The 25,756-nt window shown below is 41.7% G+C and overlaps 1 protein-coding gene across 3 annotated transcripts in view; it reads right to left on the reverse strand.

The window, feature by feature from the left end:
* Nucleotides 1-25,756, reverse strand: part of LOC306713057 (myosin phosphatase Rho interacting protein) — a 41,019-nt gene that overhangs the window by 5,331 nt on the left and 9,932 nt on the right. For 2 of the 3 annotated variants that reach the window (XM_079182611.1, XM_079182612.1), the window contains exons 4-17: nucleotides 17,870-18,021; nucleotides 17,696-17,780; nucleotides 17,422-17,590; nucleotides 16,520-16,958; nucleotides 16,087-16,213; nucleotides 14,890-14,994; nucleotides 12,914-12,970; nucleotides 12,317-12,385; nucleotides 12,137-12,226; nucleotides 10,317-10,426; nucleotides 9,369-9,936; nucleotides 8,506-8,631; nucleotides 1,429-1,576; nucleotides 1,148-1,265 (exon numbers count right to left, since the gene is read on the reverse strand). In XM_079182611.1, coding sequence (XP_079038737.1) covers nucleotides 1,148-1,265; nucleotides 1,429-1,576; nucleotides 8,506-8,631; nucleotides 9,369-9,936; nucleotides 10,317-10,426; nucleotides 12,137-12,226; nucleotides 12,317-12,385; nucleotides 12,914-12,970; nucleotides 14,890-14,994; nucleotides 16,087-16,213; nucleotides 16,520-16,958; nucleotides 17,422-17,590; nucleotides 17,696-17,780; nucleotides 17,870-18,021 — 2,363 coding nt within the window. Of the gene's footprint in view, nucleotides 1-1,147; nucleotides 1,266-1,428; nucleotides 1,577-4,126; nucleotides 6,710-8,505; nucleotides 8,632-9,368; nucleotides 9,937-10,316; nucleotides 10,427-12,136; nucleotides 12,227-12,316; nucleotides 12,386-12,913; nucleotides 12,971-14,889; nucleotides 14,995-16,086; nucleotides 16,214-16,519; nucleotides 16,959-17,421; nucleotides 17,591-17,695; nucleotides 17,781-17,869; nucleotides 18,022-25,756 lie in introns of all 3 variants that reach the window. The other variant, XM_079182610.1, reaches the window with a different exon arrangement.

A 25,756-nucleotide genomic window follows, 5' to 3' on the forward strand; every position in this document is an offset into this window, starting at 1 on the left:
TTCATTATTTATATTGCTGTTGATTTACGATCAACACCAGCACTTGTCACCAAGTTCAGCATTAAAGCATGCTGAACACAACATGTGAGCTTGAACTCAGAGTACAGTAACACCCGTCCCAGCAAGTCATGAGCGACAGCTGCAACATCTGATACTTCAGCACTTTACCAGCACTCAGATTAAATGGCACCTTCTTTAATCCAGCACAGTCAGAATAGTCTTAAAAGCACATAAAGAACATCTAAGAGTACAGACCGACAGATACTGGATTACTGACGCCAGCATCGATATTTCAGAGTTTTGGAAATACAATAAATCTGCATAAAAATCTGTGTTTATTTCTACGATTGGCAAGGGTTGAAAAAGCAGGAAAATATATGAAGCGTCCACATCCACCTATGCGCTTCTTTGGCAACGGCATCACCCCCTATTGGTCAATTTTCAACAGTTTAATTTAAAATATCCACCAAGTTTGGTGAAGTTTGGACAATTTAATGGCAAATTATCACCAGACCGATGCACATGTTTGGACTATTGGGCGATGCAAAAACGGTTTCACACATGTGGTTCAACATTGTTATAAAACATATCCGGCGAGTTTTGTCATGATTGGAAAAACATGTTTTGATTTATAGAAGGATTTGTGTTGAGTCACGATGTAGCAACTTATTATGTAATAATCAGCACATAATGTAATAACAGCTATTACATTATGAACAAATTATTACATTATAAACTAAGCAAAAAAAAACTTAATGTAATAATGTTATTGGATATAGATCTAGTCAATGCAGTATTTTTATGACCGACTGTGATCAAACATCTGTCTTGATTTCTCTCACAAGTTGTAAACATGGGAATCTTTTTTCATCTCTGCAGTCCATCCCATGATATGAACTCTATGTGGGTTGTGTTCCATTCAACTCAAACTAATTACTCCTGCATGCTTCGTGACTGTCAGCCCTCCGGCTCATTACGGACGGTGTCCCGTACTGGTCCTGATTGTCCTCTACTACTGTTCATCTCATTTTCATCCATAGACTAAACCAGTAGCTTTGTATTTCAAGAACGCAATTTATGATCAGTGATTATTAGTTAACATCAGCCTTGTTCTAAAGCCCATTCATACATAGCATGTACAACTTACTCATGCTGTCTGCGAATCTCCTCTATGTCTGCGTTTTCGGTGTTGTTGTTGGCCTTGCGAGCTTTGTCGAGCTCCTTCTCCAACTCTGTCCGGTGGGCGTTTTTCATCGCTTCAATTGCTAAAATAACAAAAAGACTATATTAAGCACAATAAATGTTCATTATGTATTCTATAATCTTATTACCAAGGTAGTGTAAGCAAATAAGGAAACACATTGGAAATCACAGTGAGAAATGACCACAACAGCAGCTTTGTGCCATCTCTGGTTTCTGGATATTTACCAGCGATGGTGGCTGCTGTCTCCTCTGCCAGCAGTCGCTCTTTCTCCTCCTGCAGGTTCTCCAACTCTCTCTGGTGTTTCCTCTGCAACTCATCTACTACCTTCTGATGGGACTCTTCCATGGCAGCAAAGCCCCTCTCACAGGTGGCCTATGAGATAGGAAAATGACTGTGAGTTCATGGACCAAAAGGTTCTCCTGACCATGTAAGCCCAGCAGGAACAAACCCTGGGCCCTACAATATAAGCCAGCGCACATCACCATCGTCATTCATTTCCAGCAAATAACTTGCAAGCTACAGCCTGTTAGCTAGGAGAAAGTGGAGCCTGTGTGAGTACAGAATAAGTTGAACGCACTGAAGGAATGCACAGACGATGAGAGAGGAGGGGGTAACAAGGTGTGTGCTGACATATCCTACCTACAGAAAAACATTCACTGATGACGCTCATAAAATCCTCATTAAATAATGGCTGGAGCCTTCAGCCAATGTGCAAATCCTATCCAAAGGCTTTCCACGATCCCAACCAAAGAGCTCATCGTGCTTCCGACCTCTATTCACTGCCACTAATCTGAGGGCTCAGTTGATGGCTGTGCCCTGGCCTCTGTCCCTGTCTCAATCTAGCTCCAGCCAAACAGCAGAAATGGAGGTCCAGTGTGTTTTCACAGGGATAAAGCCCCCTGAGAGCTCAGGCCCAGGAAGCTACTGTGACCGGCGGAAAGCAAACATAAACATCCTGCTCTGACATCAGACCACGCACAAGCTTTATTTAGAAGCATGTCAGGCTTTTGCATCTTGTGTGTAAATATATCCTGGGTCATGGACTCAATACTCAGTGCAGAGTATTAGTTAGCTCAGACAGAAGATGAATATCTGAGCATCCAACACACTGTTTAACACCCATCACAAGTACAAAGTGTCACAAAGTCACCACTTTATCTCCAAACGAAACGGACAATTCACTGCTCAGAGTCAGCAAACCGCTGACACTATAGGTCAAGACAAATTTACTGTGGGAGAATAAAATCTTATGTTATCTTAATAATTATACTGTTTTATTTCTGGGATTTGATTCATGGATACTTTCCAACCTGGACTCAGATATTTTTACTCTTCCATTACGATCTCATAAGAATCTATGAGATTAATGTGAATGAACCTAACAAACTAGAAATAGCCTTGTATTTAAGCCTGAGCCTTGACAAAAACTAAACAAACCAAAAACACTGTACATTCCTGACCACTTTTTACAGATTACTGTCTTGTGTGGGAACCAATGGGGGGAGAGACACAGCCGGAGGAAGAGAGGCAGTAGGAACACACTGGAGGACCATCGCCGTGGTTACACCAGACCAGAACTCGGCTTGTCCGTATGCGTGTTCAGACTTGACACGTCAATGCGACCTGCCTGATTGGATAGTGATCTGATATATGTTCGTAGTCAAAGGAGCGGCTGTAAAGCTGTGGATGAACACATTTCATTCCCTTCTGTTAGCGCTGCTCACAAATCTCCACTAACTCGGTGACAAACACATTTTGAATAATTCTTCACAATAAAAGTCCTCCATTATTTTGTTACGTAAACAATTTTACTTTGAAGCAGCAAAATCCAGAAATGTTGGGTTTCATCAAGAGTAACGTAACAGGAAGCAGAGAGCGGGTAAACACACATTGTTGTTTTTGGTCTTTTCATAGTAAGAAAAATACAGAAAAACACCGGCCCTATCCTTTAAATACACAACATGAGCCCCATGTGTATTTCAGTTAGTATGGTGAACTAAACCTTTATGATGACTACACTTGAATATTTGTTCATGTCCTTGGGACTACAAGTTTATGTATTTATCTTACTAAATAGTCGAGGTCTGCTCACTAGCTTTTTACAGAGATTTCAACCACAATTCACAACCTCCACCAGCAAATTAAGTTGTTTTATGGAGTTGTACCATACAAGTTCCATACATGGATCACGTCTCCACAACTGAGACCACAACTCAATTTGCTGCTGATGATTGCCAGACGCAGTGGAAAGCATACTAGAAAACGCCAGTAAGCAGACCTTGAGTTAAAATGACTTGTTCAAATAATTGAACTGTTATTCAGGGAATATAGGGATTAAGATGAAACTGTTAGGAGAAACAGCCAAAGGAAAAGGGATCAAACTCATAAAAACTAAGGTCATAGCTGAAATAATTTGAAATGATATTATTAATAATAATAATAATAATAATAATAATAATAATAATAATAATAATAAGTGTTAAAAGGGATAAATTATTTGCGTTTAACCATTTTAAATGCAGCATAGTTGAGTCAAAGGGTTAGATTAATAAGCACATTGAACTAGGACCAGAGGAACTGATTTCAGAGGCTGATATGATGACGATGACGATGTAGTGTTTGTTTTTTTGTGTTTAATTGAATTAAATGTTCCAGTTACTCAAAGTTCTACAACTGATGGAACTTTAACAAAATGGGTTCCTCAGTATACACGACTACTGCAGCGTCAATGATCACGTAAACCAAGAGCAGGTTAGTTTTCATGCAACACAGAAGAAAGGTGGTTTACAGAACAAAGAGCAGAAGTAGGGTGAGTGGGATTAGGAAGGGGAGAGCGAGTCTGGGAAGGAAGGGGGATCTGGGAATGCCACAAAGGAACACACGGCATCACAGATGGACAGCAAGGACAAGGAGCGCTTCCACCTTCAGGTTTTCCAGGTCTTTCTCGTATTTCAGCCGCAGAGTCGTAATGTCTTCCTGCTTTTTGCGGCGTCTCATCTCTTGGGTCATGACTGAGACCTGGGTGACCAGCTCTTGAATGCGCTCCTTCAGGGTGGATGTTTGGCGATGCGCCGGAGTGTCCTCGTCTGTCAAGTTCTTGTCTGGGTTTTCCGGACTCATCATGCGTCTCAGCTCTTCCATTTCCTGGTCAAACCTCTCCATGAGGTTTGTCCTCTCCGTCTCGTACTTCTTCTTCAGGTTCTCCATGCAGTTAGTCAGAGAGTCAATCTCTTTCACATTTTCTTCTGAGAGGACACGCAATGTTTCACCAGCCTTAACGATTTCCTTCCTCAACTTTTCAGCTTCCTGCTCGTAGCAGTCTTTAACCTCTCGTAGTTCCTTCCTATGCCTGGCTATCGTGTCATGAAGCTCAATGGATTTGTCCAATGAGTCTATGGGCTCTCCTTCAATTTGGACCAAAGTTTGCGGCCCTGCGGCGCTTTTCAAAGAAGCCTCATATGGTTGACTCTGAAGATCTGCCAGTTTGGACTCCAGATCTCTAGTGGCTTCTCTCAACTGAGGACAATTTGGACAATCCAAACTAACAATCTGAACCTCTGTCTGCTTTTCCTTTAATTCTTTCTCATGTTGGACTTTCATCCTAGTGATCACATAAGACATTTGGGCTTCTGTTAGAGCTTCACACAGATGTTGAGAGGACTGTTTCTGATCTCCATCAAAATCAAAGCTTGTTAGAGCCAAAGACACAAGCTGGTCATCTTTGTCCAATTTCACATTGGATGCTAAATGCTTTAAAACATTTGACTTGGCCTCCAAGGTCTCTGTTAACTCTTTAAGAATCAGAGCATGTGTTTCATTATCAAGCCATCTGTACATGGCTGCAAAATCTGGCTCTGTCATTAGTTCGATCTCAGCTTTTGCTTGTGGACAAATCCTTCTAGTCAGGAGCATCAAGCGCTTCAGTGCCATCATCTGTTGTGCCACACCTCTTTCACAGCTGTCTGTGTTCTCCTCTGGTTGGATTTCAGAGAAACCCAGAAGCTGGCTCCAGAACTCTCCCTCTATTACCAACCTCATGTCCTTCTGACTCACACAGAGTGGCTCTTCTTTTGAATAACCAAATAAAGTGCTTTTTAAATCACAGAGCGTTTTCTCTACACCAATATCTACCTTTGATAACATCTCTAAAACCTGATCAATCGCCTCAGACTTCATCTCAATCTCTTTTACTAATACTTGCTTTATAAGTCCTTTATGATCAACCTGCTTCTCTCCTGCCTCAACACACTCGCCAAGTGTGTTTTCAACTCTACCCGTCTTCTCTTGTAGCATTCTCATTTTGTTTTCTGCTTCTCTTAGCTCCTCTATACTGACTTTCTCAGATTCCTGGTTTAGTGTGATTAGTTCACTATTCCTGGCTTCAAGTTCCAAACAGCACAGCTCTTTAGACTGAAGGTTTGCTTCCATCTCAAATAACTTTGCTTTTGAGACTTGGAGGAGCTCTTTTTCTTGCTCTCTCTCTGGGTGTAAGTCCTCTTCCTCATAATCAGCGTGGAAGCCCAGACCTTTCAACTGGGCCTCTTTCAATTGCAGCTTCTTCTCAGTGTCTTTGAGGATGTTGCCAAGCTCCTCCAACGTAATCAGAGCTTCATGAAGCCTCAAGGATTTCTCATTCAGCTCCCTCTCGTAATACTCCCTGTCTATAGTGTTTGCCTGGTTTTCAGCCAATTCAGCTTTCAGTCTTTTCAGCTCTTCCATGACCAGGTGATGCTGTTTGCCGCCCTGCTGACCGATTAGCTCCACTTTCAGTCTGTCAATTTCCCTGTCAGCCTCAGTCAGCTGATTAACTATCTCCTGACACCGTTGTTTCAATGCCCCGTTTTCACTAGTCAAAAGTTCAATCCTCTGAGAGAACATCCCATTCGTGATCTCATTCGTCTCTGAATGGTTATCAATTTCTGAGAGGGGGCCATAGGGGCTTTTTAGGCATTCAAAACTTGGCTTCTGAACCTTCCCCACCAAATCCTCCATGCTAAGAAGACGGGCTTCGTACTCACGGATGCTTTCTCCTGCCATGGCTAAACTCTTTTTTAATGTTTCATTTTCTATCTCCTGCTGGTACTTCCAACTCTTCAAGAGCTTCTGAAGTTGATGCGTCTCTGCTGTCTCTTGATTACAGCTATGGAATCTCAACAATTTTGCAAGCTCCGTTAGGGAAAGAGGTTTACCAGCTAACGAGTCTTCTAGTTCTTGAATTGCCTCTGTGCTGTCCTGCAACAAGAAGCTAACTGTTTTTTGAACAACTTCAGGGGGAGGGCCTTCCACAATGGATGGTTTTGGGGGTTCAGAAAAGTAAGGTTCCTTGATGGGTAGGTGAGAATGCGAGAGGCCAAGCTGTGCCTGCATGTTACGCTTTTTCAGCTCTTGCAGCTTCAGAAGCTCTTTCGTCTCCTGGTACTTCTTTGTTAAACTCTGTGCTTGAGAACTAAGCAGTTCGGGCCTCTTCGTCTGGGGCGCAGCCTCCAGACCCAAAGGGTGCTCCAGCTTTGAAAAGGGGACCAGACAGTTGGTTAACACACAGCAGGGGAGACATAAAGCTTGCTAATCATTTTCAGCGTTTTCACTACCAAGTATTTCCCCCATTCAAAAAGTGACATTACAAAAAGATTTTCCACGCAATACCGAACTGTGTACATTAACATTGATTCAAAACAAAATCAAGATTCCCTTAAGTTGTAATGGTGTAATTTGAAAGCAAAGGAAAGAGATTAACTGGCCATGTTAGTTAATCACGACAGAGCATGCACATTAAATGGTTAAAAGTGACTTCATGTGGTAAGTAATGCAATATTAGTTTCAGCTAGATGGTTTACTCAGGGATGGAAGGCATACCAGGTCCTACAAACACATTTCTGAGGTTCTCTGGTCCAAGCTCATGTGTCACCAAAGCAAATCTATTCTGAGTGGAGATATGAATAGTATTATTCGACTTAAATCAAATGTCCAAATATATTTTCAAATGCACTCCATAATTCATTACAAGTGTTCTATTTCACAAACAAAAAGCAAGAAAAAAATTGCATAAACTATAATCACAGCAGAGCCTAGCTTGAACTCAACCATAACCAACTGTATAAGCTATAAAAGTAATCATTCAGCCTCAAAAACATCCATACATCCACACACAAGCACAACAATTCAGCACACATGTTGCCAATACATAGCTTCAGTATATACAATCACATTGTTAACAGGACAACACATGGTGGGTCTGTATAGCAGTTAATAGAAGATGAGAATCTGACGCCCATGCAAATACTTAAAAAACAAGCCAAGAGGTTATTATTCATACACATTGAGCCAAACATTTTAGCAAGTAGAGCTACTGTACCAGTGACCATGGAGGTTAGTATCACTCTAAATTGAAATAAAAAAAATAAAGTGATCAACAATTTTTAGCCAAGTACAACAAAAAATAAGGCTATAAATACTACCAAGACTATTTAAAATGTATATGATAAAACTTTAATTTACAGATTATTAAACATAAGAACCTTAAATAGAACATGATAATCTGTAAATTTCATTGTAAATTAAATTGTAATTTCTTTTATTTTTTAAAGGGAAATACAAAAGACTTCTTTTTTCTCTTTCACTCCATTTCCCATTAGCACCTTTCTATTTCATTTTCTTAATTTGAACTGTATGTAAAGAAGGGATTGTCACATGACAAGTGTGTTTCTATTCACATTGTGAATTAGAATTGAAACATTAGTGGAAAAAACACAAATAAAAAAAGTCAAAATGCTGTAAGACGTTTTTAGGCTTGGCTGAGGTGGAAAGGTTGGTGAATAAATGTAAATAAAAAGTGACTAAGTGCAATGGAAACATTATTCCTAGCAGTTGATTTTAAATCTATTTTAATTGTCTTTTTTTGTTTAGAGTGAAATAATCCTCAGAAAGTCACATCATCAACCACACTTGAGTTCCTTGGTCCATAATCAACGCAATAACAGTCAAGTCACTGCTAGCATGAGTTCAGATACAGTGCAGACTTATAATACAGAGGTAGGAGATTAAATAGCAGAAGCCAATGTAATAAGATCTCAATGTTGTTTTACATGCAATGAACTCATGCAAAGGCACATCTCTGTAGCCATGTCGCCGCTTTGATGTCAGTTTGTTTGATGTTTTCTTACAATAAAATACAACATGCAAAGAATGTTACAACATGGAGAAGAAAACACTGCTCAAATGAGAATATAAGTGTGTAATCTACAACAGGATTTTCCCATCATAGCAGAGTATGCACACTGAATACACAGAGACTTAGAACTCACCGGAGAGATGTAACCTGTCCGGACGTCCGGAGCCGTTCTCAGCTGGAGCTCCAGCTCCTGCTTGTGCTTGTTTGAGTGAAGGAGCTGCTGGTGACAGCTCTCCAGCTGTGACTTCAGCTCCTCTATCTGCAGGAGCAGCAGGGGAGCATTTGGAAAAGTTAACAATGGTCTTTGTTTAGCCACTGGTGGGATTATGGCCTGAACAATCAAAATAAAATCATCATTTGAACGGGTGAATGTTTTGTAAATTAGTCTTCTGTGAGTTAGCAAAATGATAAAAGTGTGGCTGTGTCCTGGTTAACTGCTCTCTGCAGGCTGCCGTTTGTGTATTTGGCCCACTATCAAAACTACAAATGGGAATGGGCTGTGTCTCTTAAAGTTCATGAAACACCTACAGATTAACAATCTAGGTTATCACCTCACGTTCATTTCAGAGAGGAAGCTAGCAGGTAACTTGGTCGCTGACAGAGTATAAAGTTACATCATTTTAAAGAACTGGAACCAACCTAATGTGCTGCATTGATGAAGGAAATGTGGCCAAATGTTATATGGGAGAATAGTGAGACTCATTCATTCCATTTCATGTTCTGCTTATTGTTACCATGGTTTGCAACTTGCTGTGTGTGCACTCACTAAAGTTGCTATTAACTTTTACATTACACTTGTTTAAAGTACTGTTATCTGTGCACTTTATTTTATATTCTATTGTAAATTTGAATATGTTTCTATTTCTTGCACTGTGTTGATTGTTTAATGTTATTGTCTAATGTTATGCACCAGCTGCCATGACAAACTCCTTGTATGTTGAACATACTCTGGCAATAAACGGTTCTGGTTCTGATAACTGAATAGAATAAACATACCCCTTGCTTGTAATTCTCCAGTAGCTGCTCCAGCTCAACACCGTCTCTGGATTGCAGAGTGCTGGGCAGAGGCACCCTCCTCTCATCCCGTATGGGTGTCTTCTCCACCTGTTGCCAGTGTTGTTCAATCACCTCCTCCACCCTCTCCTGCCTCACCACAGACGTGGGACATAGTGAATTGGTTTGTCCGACTCCCTCTCCACTCTCAAAGTCTGTTCTCCCTCCTTCGTTAACGGATGTTTGCTCCGTTGATGAGCTAGTCACAGACTCATACCTCTTCCTCCTCTCCTCTCTTCTCCGACTGCGCTCCAGCTCACCCAGGTCTGCATGGAGGCTCTCGGCCTCTTGGGCCCGCTGCTGAGCCAGAGCCTGAGCGATGGGTCTGAACTCGGCCCAGTCAAAGGTCTTAGAGCGGCCTTCTCTTCTGCGTTCACGCGCCCTGCTCTTTGTGACAGCCGGAGTGGATTCTCTCTCCACTGACGAAGCCTCAGAGGAGGGAGAGTCCTGGGTGACGTCTGGCCCAACTAGACCCTCCAAACGAGAGAAGGAACCATGATCCTCAGTTGAGCTGGAAGGCAGTGAGAAAGGCAGGCTTCATTAGCCATGTCCTAAAAGTTAATGTCCCTTCTACTGCAAAGTCTAGAAAGCAAGTGAAGAAATACTAATGCAGATATAAGTCAACTTAATTACATTGACAAAGTATTTGCCATCATATCAATGAAATGAGCCGTTAATGTTTCAGTTTTTTTCAATAATCTTGTAAAAGACAAAACATGTGGGGAAAAGTATACAAAAATTAAATTTATTTTTACAATCAGCACTTGAGGTGACAGAGCCAGACGACATGACACTGCTGCCTCCAGCTTAATCATCTTTCCATCTTCAGAGGCCGAATCATCTATCACAGTTGAAAAGTGTGCGCAGTAGTGCGGACATAGTTGGACTGACCTTGCCACATCAGGGGCAGTGGAGGGTCTGACGTTCTTCATTACTGCCTGGATCCAGTTCCTGCGTATACCTGCTGTCATGGCCGACAGAGTGTGCACTCCCTCCCGAGTCTAAATATTTAAAAGCACCGTGACATTTACAATATGATCCTATATGCAATGTGCTACAACTGCCAGACATGAAATACTAATTCATTTGAAGGAATTCTGGTTTTGATTAGTCTAAGGATTGGGCGGTCATACCATGAGATTATATACATTTAAGTAGCATCAGAGATTTCGGCAAAGCGTTATTACTAACTACTAACTGGTATTTTACTGTCGCATACATACATACATACATACATACATACATACATACATACATACATACATGAAAGGTGACCTATATATTTAACCCTTCCTAAGCATTTAGAAGCAGTTCACTTGGGTTCAGTATCTCCCTCAAGGACACTTTGACATGCCGACAGGAAGCCCCATTCATAATGCCATTGTGGATTTAGTATTACATTCACTGAATTAGCTATAAACTGGCATTTGTATCTGGTTATTTTTATCCTCATACAGTTTCTGCAGAACTTCCAGAACATTTACTACATAACAAAATACTAAATCTATACAACGATTTAAATCCTTAAAAAGTACAAGTGGCCTTTTTGACTTTTCATGACTGGATGTATAATGCAGATATCTGTGATTCCATTTTTTCAATAAAAAAATAAAATTTCCCAAATCCACAACCTCATTCTTCCAAGGAAAGATGACGTCATTTGTGGCATTCATGTGTATTGCGCTTTCAAATGGAGCATTTTCAGATTAAAACGTGCGATATGTTGATATTATTCAGATATTAGGAGCATTCTTTGGCCATGTATACAGCTCATTCACAGTATGCCTCTCAATAGGGATTTTACTGCACTTTTTGACACACAGCCTCTTTCCTGTTTGCGACCATCTCTGTGCTAGTTTGCAAAGATGGAGGAGAGATGCATGACCCGTCAAACACAGAAGAAAATGGCGTTGAAGTAGGATTCACTGGCCCCGGTGACGTTATTATTAGCAATATTTTATTTTTCGGAATTAGTGCAAAAAATGTGTTAACGTAGTCATTGTCTTATTTCAAAATGATGTGCGCCTATAAGGAGTGCCATCATGCCCACATATTGTCTGTACTGGTCCCCACAGGGCCTGCTGCTGGACGACGCACCACGAGGGTCTCTTTTTAAAGCTGCAGTTTGTGTAAACGCAGTGGGCCTTTGGCATTCATCAAATGTTTGAATAGTATTTTACTCTCACACACACAAAGTCCCAGGTATAGAGCTGCCTGGCTCTGGGTGTACGTGTGCTATGTGAGAATCAGCCTGGGTGCAAGGTAGCAGTGACAACATGATACGTCATCTCATTGATTTGGGAATTCTCTCAGTAAGCAAGAAGCAGGGATTTGATAGTGAAGCACTGATGCAGTGCTCTGAAAAGAGCACAGAGTGCATAGACCGATGCACTCATGTGGAAGGGTCTAAACTAATAGTTTAAAACTGTGATAAAGAAGCTTTAAGGCCCATCATTTATTATAAAGAGGCACCAAAACCTTACGGACTCGTAATGCAACCCAAGTCTAACTAAACTACGGGTTTAGTTAGCTTCACAGTCTAAGTATCACAGGACTGTTAAGACCTTTTCTAGACTTTACCTATTGAATCACAATATGTCTAAAGGCTTTTTTGTTGTTATTAAAAGGTGGGAGGAAGACAAAGCACTTTTCTTATGATATTCTAAATGCCTGAAAAACATTTGTCCTTTACGAGAGGCAAAGCTTCTTACATGTATTTGGAAACCATAGTTGCGTTGCGCCTGGTATTCAGTTACACTGTAGCAAGTAGACAGGTCCATCTCACCATCCAGGTCAGAGGCCTGAGGTAACACAAAGATGAGATGAAATAAAACAAAGAACTGCTTAACAGGAATCATACAATATTTATAATTATAAAATAATAGGCTCACCTCCTCTGCAATGGAATCCTTGTAGTATCTCAGGCTGTGATCCGTTAAAACAAACCAGTATTTCTTCCACTACAGCGTGGACAGGGAAAAAGGCAAAGACAGGGTTCTCACATCCACAGCATGTTAAGATATATAGAAGAGGTAGTCACATATTGTACATCAGGTCAGTCAATAACCCTGCGCTACGATGGCACAGAGTATGCCTCTCTCCGTATCACATAAAGATGGATTTTAAAGGCCTTCAGGCTCCACGCTGGTCCTTTAAGTCCATTGAAGACACAACATGAGGTGACCACACCTCTGTGAAGGCCACACAATGCTGCAAACATTCAGGAGTGCTTTAAGTGATCAGTTCAGATGCTGTTTGAACCAGCGTTTCACTCCTTTTCGATGACCTCGTTCTTTTTCATACAGAAACTTCATTTACTGCACTGTGTCAATGTTTCATGATGATTTGAAGTTAGATACGTTCTTTCAATTTCGGTTTTACTCAAACAGATTCTACATAAACAAAAACACAAATAATTATGAATTAAAACATACATTGTATTTGGCACTTTTTACAGACAAAAGGCAGATTAACAGTTGATAACGTACTTGGCCTTGCTCATCCAGCTTCACCATCCAACCTTTCTTGAAGTTCAGTAAATCCGGCTAAAAAAAGGAAAAGATGTTGAAACATCTGCACAGAAAGAAATGATGGTGCAGTGTCAAACTGTTCAACATGCGAAATGTCATTTTGCCACGTCATCATTCTTCTTGAAAGTGTTGCAGTAGATTACCACCACTTACTTTAAAATATCGTAAAATAAAGCAGACCACAAAGTAGCCTGAAACGATTCCTCAATGACACTGGCAATATGTCAAATTCAAGTACTAAATCACATGCTCACTCAGTCAGCTGACTCTACCAATGGATCAAAGACATTATCTAAATGTGGTCCACTGGTCAGGGGAGACTTTGTCGGGCGTGTGCTACTTTAGCTGAGGATGCAGAGCCCAGTGATGCGATTCCACATAGTGACACACACACACACACACACACACACACACACACACACACACACACACACACACACACACACACACACACACACACACACACACACACACACACACACACACACACACACACACACACACACACACACACACACACACACACACACACACACACTTGTGAAGGGTGACCTCAGGAAGCAGAGGTAAGTTGTGACATACACTGTCACACACACACATACAAACACCTGTCTCGCTTCTCCGGCCAACAGGAATGCAACAACAAACCACATGACACAGAATGGGTGCAATGAATACACACAGAGGGAGCCGAATGAGGAGTATAACCTGTAGAAGAGAGGAGGGGGCTGCACTGCCACCCGCAGCATGGAGGTTTGCCTACAACATCAGCATCCTTGCAACACCACACCATGGCCAATGAAATGTTAGGAAAACTCACAAAGCTGCAGTACATAGCTGTGTCTTTAGCTATTTCCCCCAGTAAAACGAGGAATACATTGGTTTCTGAGCAGAGGAGTCATGCTGCTGTGGGACGACCACAAAGACCTTTCTCGATTTTTTATTCTCCTAACTCTGTTACCTAACCAAATGTAGTTTCCCAGTGCCAGTAACAACCCAGCGACCTCTATCCCCACAGCTGAAGCCCTGGCACTGATGCTGACCCTGGAGCCTGCAGCTTAGCAGAACAGGAGAGTCTCTGTCTGCCACACCGCAGACACACTGAAACACAGTGGCCTTCAGACGGAATTTCAGACTTAAAATGTTGGTGAATGTTGAAACAATCAAAACAAATTCAAACTCAGATGTTATCATGAGCTTTATCATATTTCCATATCTGACAATCTCCTCTACAAGAGCACTACTTTGTTAGAAGCTCATATGCAGGCTTTCTGGCAGCATTGTGGGACACAATGTGTCGTATAAAACTCAAGTGGAGAACTGAAACAATCAGTCCATTCATTGTTTGAAAGAAAATTCATCTGCAAAAACCTCAATCATGACCTAGTGAGCCAAAACATGCATAATGTAGTTCTTACATCGAAGGAACGAGAGCCTGACCACACACAGAATACTGAAAACCTTGAGTAAGAGCGCCACCTGGGTTTTCTTGACATTTTTAGATCTATCGGTACGTTTCCTGCATCTATGACGCATTAAAGTCTCAAAAGGATGCTGTAAGACTCACTATGGACGTGTCCAGGAGACGCAGACTCATTTTTTCAGAAGTGAGGGACAGGAGACAACTTCATGGCTAATTTGTTCTCTGCAACAGCTGTCTGGTCCCCTTGTGTTCATTGTCTCAATCATTGCAGGAGAGACTAAATGCCCCGGCTGCAACATACTACAGACTTTCAGAGGTCAAGTCTCATGTTTGTGATAAAAGTTTTACACATTTTCTGACTCAATTCATTTTCTTAATATATGATATTTGATTCGTTATCAACATCACTGTATGTATTATAACCTTTGGTAGTCACAGAAGATGCTGTAGAGATAAATCCTGGACCTTGATGAGGCTGTTTTACAAAAGCAAAAGAAGAGTAAACACTCACCGTCATGATGGACTCAGTGGTCCTTCTGTCCAGGGACTTGGCTCTCCTCAGAGGCGGCAGGGTGGAGGGAAAATCCAGAACCTGACCACCGCCATGCCTCTGCACCTAAACAACACACGTGCAAGTTTGTCTACATTGTTTTTAAACCTGTGTATGGTTAAATATACAAAATAAAACATAATATAATGGTGCTTTAGGACTATTTGAGAGTCAACATATGCAGAAATCACAGATGATATTTGGTACGTCATCTGATTTGGTCTGTTTAGGTGGGCATTCATGTATTGTTGAGAAATGTCATGACAACCTGCAGAAAAGAATGAAACCAAAAACACACTGATAGCATGAAGCTAAACTTGCTAACTTTAAATGAGTGTGTATTGTTTGAACGCATCAGTAAGAATGACTGAGCTTGTGTGTTCAAGGTACAAAAGCATCTCGACATCTATCTGTATGTGCACGAGATATTTTTGTCTGTGCGTGACTGACAAAGATCTAGGGCTAGTGATTAACTGTCTGACTGTGATCCTGAGCATCAGCGGGTTGGGCCCTGAAGTTGGGTTTAGAGCGGTTCTAGCCAAGCACAGAGAGCCACAGAATGGAAACTGGAAATGAATACAGCACATTTTGCTGACCTCTGACCTACAACCAAAACAAAGACAGGACAAAGAGAGGGAACGATGCAGGGAAGAAGGCGCGGTTGAAGGGAAAAGATAGAAGTGCTGGGACAAAAAAGGGAAAAAACAACACTGGTAGGTCCAATACCGAATCTGTTCTGCCATGTGGTGTTGTTTAATACCACCGTTTACAAGTCTTATCACATCTATTGTAAACTGCTGTACAATGTTGGCAGTAGGGATTTCACAAGAACCGATCTGAAAACGTAACAGTACTCTTGTTTTCTACAGCTAGGCTAATGGAGGTTGCATTGAGTGACATTATGATGCATTCAAGCTCTATTCAGTAAAAACAACATAAAAAGAGTATTTAACTCAGATAAATTATAATGTTATGATGTGTTCAAATGTAATCAGTTAAATTTGTAAAAACAGAATGCAAACAGTAATAAAGGAATGTATGTGAAGTATGTAGGATTTATTGTTGTCTTTTTTATCGTGCTGTTAAGAATTGTGAAATTAGTATCAATGTTCATACTACACATGTCTGGTATCTTGACATATCACACACACGGTTTACCTCTCTGTGGAAGTGTCTGTGCTCACTTCGGCCCTGTCTGGCTCCACTCCTGCTGGCCTCTTCCACCTCCATTTTCTCTGGATTCTCCAGCTCTAAGGCCTCCAACTTCTCAATAACACCGGAGCGACTGCAAATCAAACACACGCACACACACAAATCATTTATTATTTCTAGTGCTGGCCAAGTTAACGCGTTATTATCGCGTTGACGCATTAATTAATTAACGCCGGCAATTATTTTATCGTGCATTAACGCATTTTTTTTAATTATTATTTTGAAAGTCCGTTGCTCACTCGCAGCGGTGGACGGAGGCTTCTGCAGACTACGTTGATGCAGCGTGTCCCCTCTAGGAACACACCGTTATGGATGAACACCATTGTGGATGAACACAATTATGGAACAGCAGCAACAGACAAAAGAAGCTGATACTGACCTCCTCTCAGGGCTGAGGACGGCCTCCCTCTCCTGCCTGTCAGGGCTCCTGAACCGGCTCCTCTTCTCTGCCTTTCTGGCCTCTGCCTCCAGCCTTCGGGATCGCGGAGTGTCATGGTGGCTGTAGGAGTGGCCGCCCCTCTGGCTGGCCGGGTGGCTGTCGGTGCTGGTCACAGTGCTGCCACTGGCGTCCGAGTCCAGAGAGCTGACCGAGCCGCTGATGTGTGAGCCGTTAGAGAGCAGGGAGCTGCCGGAGGGGAAGGGGTCGCTGGGGGCTGGGGAGAGGCAGCGCGGGACACCACCCAAACTTGAGCATGAGCCTGTTGGGGAGAGCAGGTCACTGGGGGGCTGGGGTGCAGAGCCATGCAGCACCAGGCCACCCCGGTCCACCTCGTCGCAAGTCAGTGAGCCGGTGTCAGAGCCCTGTGGCGCACAGTCAACTACACGAGAGAAACAGAAGACGCCACTGAACACTTTCATAGCAAAAATCATGACTTTACTTGATTTACTAATATTTTACCTTTACTGTAATGCATTTTTACCACTTCTACCTCAGCAACATTCACAGCATTTGTGCCCCTTTTTTGATTTCATGTTATTGAATTTTAAACTGCTTGATTAAACTGCATTTTTTTCGAATTTATAAAAATCAGCATTTCATGGTTGAAAATAGCTCAAAACGGCATCTACTGGTTTAACTAACATGCCATGTGGCTATATTCCAAGCTTGCCACCGTGTGGTGTCATAAACTCTGAGTGTTTGTTGGCGCTGTGTCGAGGCGGTTGTCCTACAGAAGTGAACGTGGTTTAATCTCAGCAATTATTCTTTTTCCAAGATTATGCAGTGGGTGAAGTTACACTACACAGAGATCCTCTATACAAAAAAATGGTATTCCTCCCTACCTGCACGGGGCAGCGGTGATCCTGGAGAAAGGTCAGGGGCCCAGACTGCAGCCCCCTCAGCCTCTCTCTGGTTCAGCTCCTCCTGCCAGATAATGGAGCTCGAGTCTGGAACCTTCTCCGCTTCTGGGATACCAGAGCCGGTCACTGCTACCTTGGCTGGACCTGGCTCCTTGACATGGACACATGAAACAGTCAAAATCAGTGAAACAAGACAAGTGGAACATAAAATCAAGCTGTGACAGGTACCTGTTGTGTACTGTGTAAGAAGTATTACCTGGGAGGTCGTAGGCTCCACCTTTCGTTTCTTCTTCTGGTTCTGTTTGTTAGTTCGGGGGTATACCACCAGCTGTTCACTCCACCTGGACACAGTGGAGAGTGTTTTTTTTACGTGTGTGTGTGCACATCCTATCCTCCCCAACCCATCAGCAGACACATCTCGACAACTAACCCATTGATGATCTCTTTATTCTCTCCTCTGATGAAGTACTCCTGGTCCGGGATGATGATGCACAGGGAGTTCTTCTGACCCGTCTTGGGCTCAGCGTCTATGACGTCAGTGCAGAGGTTCATGTTCACTGTGCCCTGAGGCAGCGTGCTTGGCTAGAGGAGACACAACATGACATATTAGCCAGTGTATTAGCTTATATTATTTTACCTTTGAATTGAATGAAATTAGTTTACACATGAATCAACAAAGTTTTACAACACTAAAAATGTACAGAGCAAAATAATAGCAGTGGCACATAAAAAATAATTTAAATGGTACGCTTGAGTCACTGGTTTGTTTCCATCGATGTCTTTATGTTTCTTTATGGGTGACTACCCAACTAAACACTGACATCATTGCTATCACATTTCAAATAGTTCAAACTCAAACAGAGAAGATCTGAGTGATTCAGTGTTTTGCTCATAGTTTATAATTCCCTTTATTCAACTGCCAGTCTGCCACCACCCACACCCGCTCCGTTCAGCCCACTGTTGTGTCCTTATCTACTGTACATTAGGGAGGAGGTCAGTGTGACGCCAGCAGTAACGTCACAGCTGGGCACGTAGCAGTGCAGTGCGTGTATAGTTTGGGCTATTTGTCGGTAAAAGAATGCTAAAACTCCTGTGTCTTGCTTAACCCCTGCTGATTAAAATGAAAGGCATTAAAAAGTTAGCCACAACTTCAGGCATCTTTTACCGAGCTAACCATTACATTGACGTAATGGACATGTAGTGTGATAGCGTCAAGCATTTATACCAATAAAAAAATGTGCCACTACACATTTAATCATTATCTGTCTTATCTGGGGGTGTGCACGACAAATACGCCTGTAGTGGGAACCGGCACGTGGCAAATTTAGCGGAAGATGGTTTTCTGGTCCTATCGAACGTTCTTCAGAGCTATTCTTGTTTTTCTCTCCCACATAAATGTTGCTGTCACACAGTTTGGCAGCTGATTGTTCGACATTGCGATAGAAACAAAGTAGGAAAATATATCTCTTATCCATAAAAATGATCTTGGTAGTAAAAACATTGATATACTCAACAATACACTGATGTAACTTTTGTATGACAGGATAATAAACGCATTGTCATTTGAACCTGATAACCTATTGTCTCATTGAGATCAAAGCAGTGAAATCCCCTAAACTTCCTCTCCAAACGTCTGTGTGTGCTCTGAATCCTGCGGCTCTCTTATCAGACTTTGCTGCTACAAATGTAAAACAGGTGCCGAGTCCCTTTCCAGCTCCTTTTAAGGCCACTGAACAGAACCAAGTTCCAGCTTTATTAAGATATGCCTGTAAACCCCCAGGGGTTGCCATATATGGCAATAACATTGCGTCCCACTTAAGAACTAAGACGCCGTGGCTAAAGAAACAACCTCTTGTTTTAGAATAAGTAGCTGTGTGGAACCCTGCAGTGTGGTAAGTGGAATTTACTTAGATGACTATTACAACATACATGCAGTACTTTTAGTGTGGAGAAAAGCTGGGACTATACACATTATGGACAAACCAATTACCACTAACAGCCCTTTTTGAACAGTTCCAGAAAGTATGGAGTTATAGGAACTAAACTACAGGAACTTTGCACATTTCTGTCACATTTCATCACGACTATTAAGAATTTGTCAATTAGTCCACTGACCGAAATGGATCAGCAATTTGATAATTAGTTGTTGTCATTTCTCTCTGCAAAATTTCCAAAGCAACAGTTCCAGCTCTGAAATTGTGACAATTTGCTGCTTTTGTTTGTTTTATGTGATAACAAACTCAATATATTTGGGTTTTAGATTGCTGGTGGGACAAAACAAGACAGTTGATGATGTCGTCTCCTTGGGCTTTGGAAATTGTGATTTAATAGACCAAACTGTTAATCGCCAACGGGATACTAATTTAGACCACATCACCCCTGAATGCAAGATTAGTGGCTTGCAGAACAAGCCATCCAGCTGCAACGATGACCTGATGCACAAACGGGTCAAATGCAAAGTAGAAAACTGAGTCCCAGTTCACCGGTCCATAGAGTTGGCAGCAGAGATTCGGACTTGAGTCGCACTCACAGTGACTATTGATTAACTGGTACCAGCTGTGCTTTCTGACTCTCACTTCTCTCTGATAACCAGGTGATACTGACACCCGTTACAAACATTGGAGACCTGAGACTTGACTTGGACTCTAGCTCAAAGACTTGAGACTGAACTTGAACTTGTTAGCAGTAACGTTATAGCTGTGATCGTAGCAGTGCAGTGTGTGTACAGTTTATTTGTGGATGAATAAATGCTACAACACAAGCCACGTTCCCGTGTCTTGTTGCCTGCTGCTGATTACAGTGAAGGGGGTATCGCTGAAGTTAGAGAAAACAATCCAATTCAATTTATTTGTATAGCCCAAAAAGAAACCTTTAACAGGGAAAGAGAAGAAGAAACCTGAGGAAGAGATGTCAAAACAGCAATGGCCCAAACTCACTTAAAATGGATTTACCTTTATGTGGACCAGCTATTTTCATCATAGGCTACATCCACACTACTACGTTTTTGTTTTAAAACGTAGTAGTGTGGGCCTTAGTGACAAGCTGCTCCTCTGAGTTTTGCTCACTTTTTTTTTTTTAGCATTAATCGGTCAAAATTCTTACTGACGGTCAACAGTTAATAATTAACGTCCCTTATTGCTCAGTTGAGACAATGATCCACAGATGGACAATAATCATTAGTTGCAGCCCTAACTGAAACAGACTTCTAGCTCTTCAATCCATCAATGTTCCCACTCCCAGTGTTTACTGTACATCTGTGTCATGTACACAACAGCTATTTATAGGTAGGCACTGAACGACATCCTTTTGGAAAGCTAAGATTCTTGAGATACGATTTATGCAAACCATTTCAAGATGCAATCACAACAGCAGGTTCAATCAATGCCTGTCAAACCACCAATCCACAAACTAGTTGCAAAATCGAGGAACCTCACCTTTGAGTCTTTATAGAAGTCCACCCATCGATTATATTCCAACAGAAACGGTCTTGTTACATTAAAATAGGTCCAGACGATCCAATCCAGTAAAATATTTAGTCCAAAACACATTATGACGTCCATAAATACCCACGGACTGATGTTGCATCATTTCAAATTAGCCGGCAGATATGCCTAACTATGTATTTTTCGACATAACTCCCGTTCACATGTAACCACGGCGCTCTCTGGCTCTCTAAATGGCGGCTGCAGTCTGACCTTTCGATTGGCACCTCATTTGACCTATTAGGAGCTTCCATGTCCTGTCTACAGCCTAGATAGCCAACGACAGTCCGCGTTGAAGGACAATGCCTGCCCCGATTCTTTCGTGTAAAGCTCGAGCCAATTGCAACCGATCGTTCTGATGACTGACGCTTCGTATAGCCAATGAAATTACAAAAACAATGATATGCAGATTTAGGGGGTGGATTTAGAGGCAGAATGTGGAAGTCACTTGCGACAGTCAGGTCACTGTGTCCGTGCGTTAAATCCAAAGTGTGGTGTTTGAGATTTTTGGAGAATTTAGGAAAGTAAATAATGGTGAAATAACTTATAGATAACTGTATTTAGATATAAATAAGCTTTAGTTTGAAATATGAAAACACATTTCTACACAGCCTAGGTATGTTACTATGGGTCCCCAAATGTCTTTTTTTGGAAAGCGCCCAGACATACCCTTAGTAAAACATGTGTAAATATTCAATTTATGTGGTATTGTTATCAAATTTGAACTTGAACTAGGTAAGGCTTCATGCTGCGGTCCCATTGTGGTCCCAGCTAATAAGTCCAGCTATAGTCATCTGTTTGCAAAGAAATATTCAGGTGGAAATAAACCAACCCTTCACCTTCAGTGTGTTCAAACTTCTATTACTCAATGCCAGTAGCACTTATAGTGATGCTGACTGTTGGGGTAAAAACTTCAGAGTGTTACCTTTCAAAAGAGACCAAAACCATGCATGTAGTCCACATGGTTCAAGAACAGCTTTCAGTTTACTTTGGGTATGCCTTGGATAGGCCTTTAGGCTAATTTTACAGGCGTGGTAAGAGGTTAAAAGGTTTCATTTACCAACTCAACAACATAATACTTTATTTTCTGCAGCTAGGGGATCTAATCGTCTAGTTTGACCCAACAACTACTTAGCACTGAACACTTCCCACTGTTCACACCCACAGTCAGTATATGACACCAAGCGGAGATAAAGTGACGCTCACAGTGCATCATGGGGACTTTTCTGCATTATATGTTGCTATTAGACGGAGCCTTGATTTCTTAAGGGGCCGTTCAGATGTTGCATCTTAACACCAGCCATGTCACTTTCATCCTTTGATCCAAGGTGCTTGGGGGGGTTGCGCTCCTGCCGTTACTAAGCAACCAAACCTGCGTGCTGAGATGACAATGATGATGAAGTTGCTGTAATTTAGCAGTGAGCCTCACTGACTAAACAAAACAAAGATAAACAGATTTCCAGCCCGGTGAATTCCACACAATGGCTTTACTGCTCGTCAGTTTGGCTGACCTTTCAACTGGGTGTAATGACGTTGCTGGACAGGAAGGGTGAAGCCAGTCAAACAGTCTGTTGAACAGATCGTAAAGCTCTGGGTCGCCCTGCACTCACATGATAAACTTCTCCTCCATATATTTACCCAAGACTGATATTCACGGAAGAAAGAAAAGAAATTTGCTCGCTCTTATTGGTTGTTTCTTGTCACATGACATGCACTGCAGCATTCCAAAAGTTGAACTCTTTTTTTATCTCGTCGTACCCTAATAAATAGACGCTTGGGAACCATGACGGTGTCACTCTCTCTTTTGAGTGTGCATTCCACACATCTACACTGACAACAATGGATTTGAGGGTGCAAAACATAAGAACGGCCCCAAAGTCCAGCTGATCCTGGTCCTAACAGTATAAAAGCAACTTGTTGCTTGGAAACTGCCCACTGCTACAGGCACCAAAACAAAAGGAAATGGGTTAGAGTAGAGCCAAGGCTACCATCCAGGCGAAAATGAATTGTCATGGTTTGATTTCTACATCACTGGGCCAATTCCATATCCTCTGATTGTGTCTGCCTTCCATGGGGCACACTACTTTTAAGTTTTCAATGGGATATTATTAAAATCAATGACTTTCTTACAAACTCCTCTTGAGATTTCAGGCACTCTGGCTGACATGGCACAAGAGGCCATAAAACAAACTAAGACATGAACTAAACACAACATAATACAGCCCACTGGAGACAGAAAAGTCAAATGTTTTATACTAAAAAGGGATGTCTATAACGTAATTCCCACATGCTAAACTCTTTGTTTTTTTAAATTGCAGCCCATGCCCAATAGTAAACTTTCTAGTAAAAAAACGACAGAGCCAGCTTTAGAATGAAGTGGAATTCACCCATCCCATAAATTACAAATCCTCAAGGTTTTTACAGGCCAAGCCAAAGGCAAGTCCCCCACAGCAGGTTCTGGAGATGGACTCAGCACCCTCCATCCTAACTCTTGACAGACAGGAACTGCCAGTCCAGCTTCTTCTAACACTGCCCTAATCGAAATACTCAACTAAATCAACAGCGGAATCAAAACAAAGAATGCAGTTAGTTACTGTGACTAATATGTTAGTGAAAGAAATACTTATTATCTAAAATATAATGTAGATTTGTTTTAATTAATGAAAAAAAATCTTTGATTTCCTTTATGAAAAAAACAATATAAATGACTAACAAAGTATAAGGATAACATTTTGAATATTTGATGGTTTACTTGGTTTCAGAGTCATTGAAAAGATTTTTGAGATGGTGGCAAAAAAAATAAGTCTGGATCCTTGTCGACCAACTGCTAGTCAAACAACAAAGGGATCTGTATCTGCCAATATGGATCATCAACGATCAATTAGTATCGGTGGCAAAAAAAACATGATCAGGGATCTCTAGCAGTTATATTTGCTCCCTTTTCTATTTTGTGCTGATCCGATCTGTGACTCCGATCCGATCCAAATCGTGAGTTTTATGATCCGTTGCACCACGTAACTGTTCAACTATCTGATTATCTGCATCAGCAGTATCAGCAGAGCTGTGTGCTTGCAGCAGCAGGCAGAGTGTGGAATGTCTGTGTCTGGGGCATATCTGACATTTCCTCTGTGGTTTTTAGGGTCTGCAGCTCCTTTTCTCCTGCTCTCTGTCATCCTGGGGCTGCGAGCTCACTGCAGTTCACCAAATAAGGGCATTGGAGGAGGAATGCTGCTTTAGATGGGGAGCATCTTTCCCTCCGCTCGTGGTGAAAATAGTTCGGCTCTAAGAGGCCACTGCTTCAGAGAGCACCCTGCAGTCTGTGAAAAATAGCAGACAACGTCATCGGTCCCTGGTTCTTGTTCTTCAAAGAGGATTTAGATGTCTGAAGCATCAGTTTGGGATAAAACTGTTTGATGCAACCAAGCATACACACCCTGATCCTATGCTGACTAAACACACCAAAACAGCTAAAAGACACGCATCAGTATCATCCTGCCAAAATAAGAATTGCAGAAAAATGTTATTACTGGATGATCCAAATAAGTAATGTAACCATGATTCAAGATGAGGTCATCAACAATCTTGGATCAAACATATTGACATTTTAAAATGCTGATCTTAAAGAACAAAAAATCTAGATTGTTGTCGTTTGCTGATATTTTTCTGTTCCTGTGTGTCAAATACCAGTTAACAGGAAGTCGCCATTGGTGTTGTAAACTGGGGTGAAGATATATGTATTGATTCCATGTTTCACTTGTCCCTTATTCTTATATATTTCCACTTGAGGAATTTATGGAGATCGAGTAAAATGAGAGGAATCTGCCATTCGTCAAGCTCATGTTTACTGTGAGTCTAACCTGAGGATGAGGACATATGATCTTTGTGATGGAAGTGATGTAATGACGTCAATAAATAAAAGGTGAGATTTAGTTATTACAAGAGTTAGCCTTGAAGGGAAAAATTCTGGCATATTTCTTGTAACATCTCGAACATGGTAGACCGCTGTGGACCACAATCAAATTCAAAAGAATTGTTTTAGTTTTTGTTGGCACAAAACATGAACATGAAGGAAACTTGACTTGAGGGTCCTGGGACAGAGGATGTCGTATGTGTACGGATTGTAAAGCCCTTTGAGACAAATTTGTGATTTGTGATTTTAGGCTATACAAAATAAATGTAATTGAAATTGACCTTAAGCTCTCCTGGCTGTAAACCTGAACCCTGCTGAAGTGTCTTGATGTGGGGACAAAAATAACACCAGGTTTTTCTGCTGGTGTTGTATGGCATGAACCTCCTTGTTATGGGAGGTCTGTTGTTGAACAGCAATCAAGTGGAGATAATGTGATCAAATGAAGTGGGTGTGGTTCCTGTATCCCTCCACTGCAAAAAAGCCACGTGAGAGGAATGGGTTAATGACTAGAAACCTTAAACCTGGCCTCAAACAAATCCCATCTGTCCTGGCTTGAGCCATTGGGTAAACAATTATGAGCTTGACGAGATCAAGAGCATTTAAGTGTTCAGAGTGTTCTATCAGCTCAGAGGTTTTGGAGAGTTCCTATCCTCACGGCCCAGAGCACAAAGCAGCCATTTCCCTGCCCCACCTTTTCTGCTTTGTGGAGCACATGAAAAGACCAAAAAACAATGGGGCGGACGGTTTTGGAATCACTGTTACAATGGGAGGAAAACAACTTCACACTAGCCTGGGTGTCACTGAAAACACATTACAGTGGAAACACGCTCAAATGCAACGCAAGGTTTCCTCCCATTGTCATCACAAAGAGATTCACGTTACAGTCATTTAGCACAGTGTTTCTCAACCTTCTCTGAGCCGCGGC

The sequence above is a fragment of the Pholis gunnellus genome (genome assembly GCF_910591455.1).
Source record: "Pholis gunnellus genome assembly, chromosome: 21".
Lineage (NCBI taxonomy): Eukaryota > Metazoa > Chordata > Actinopteri > Perciformes > Pholidae > Pholis > Pholis gunnellus.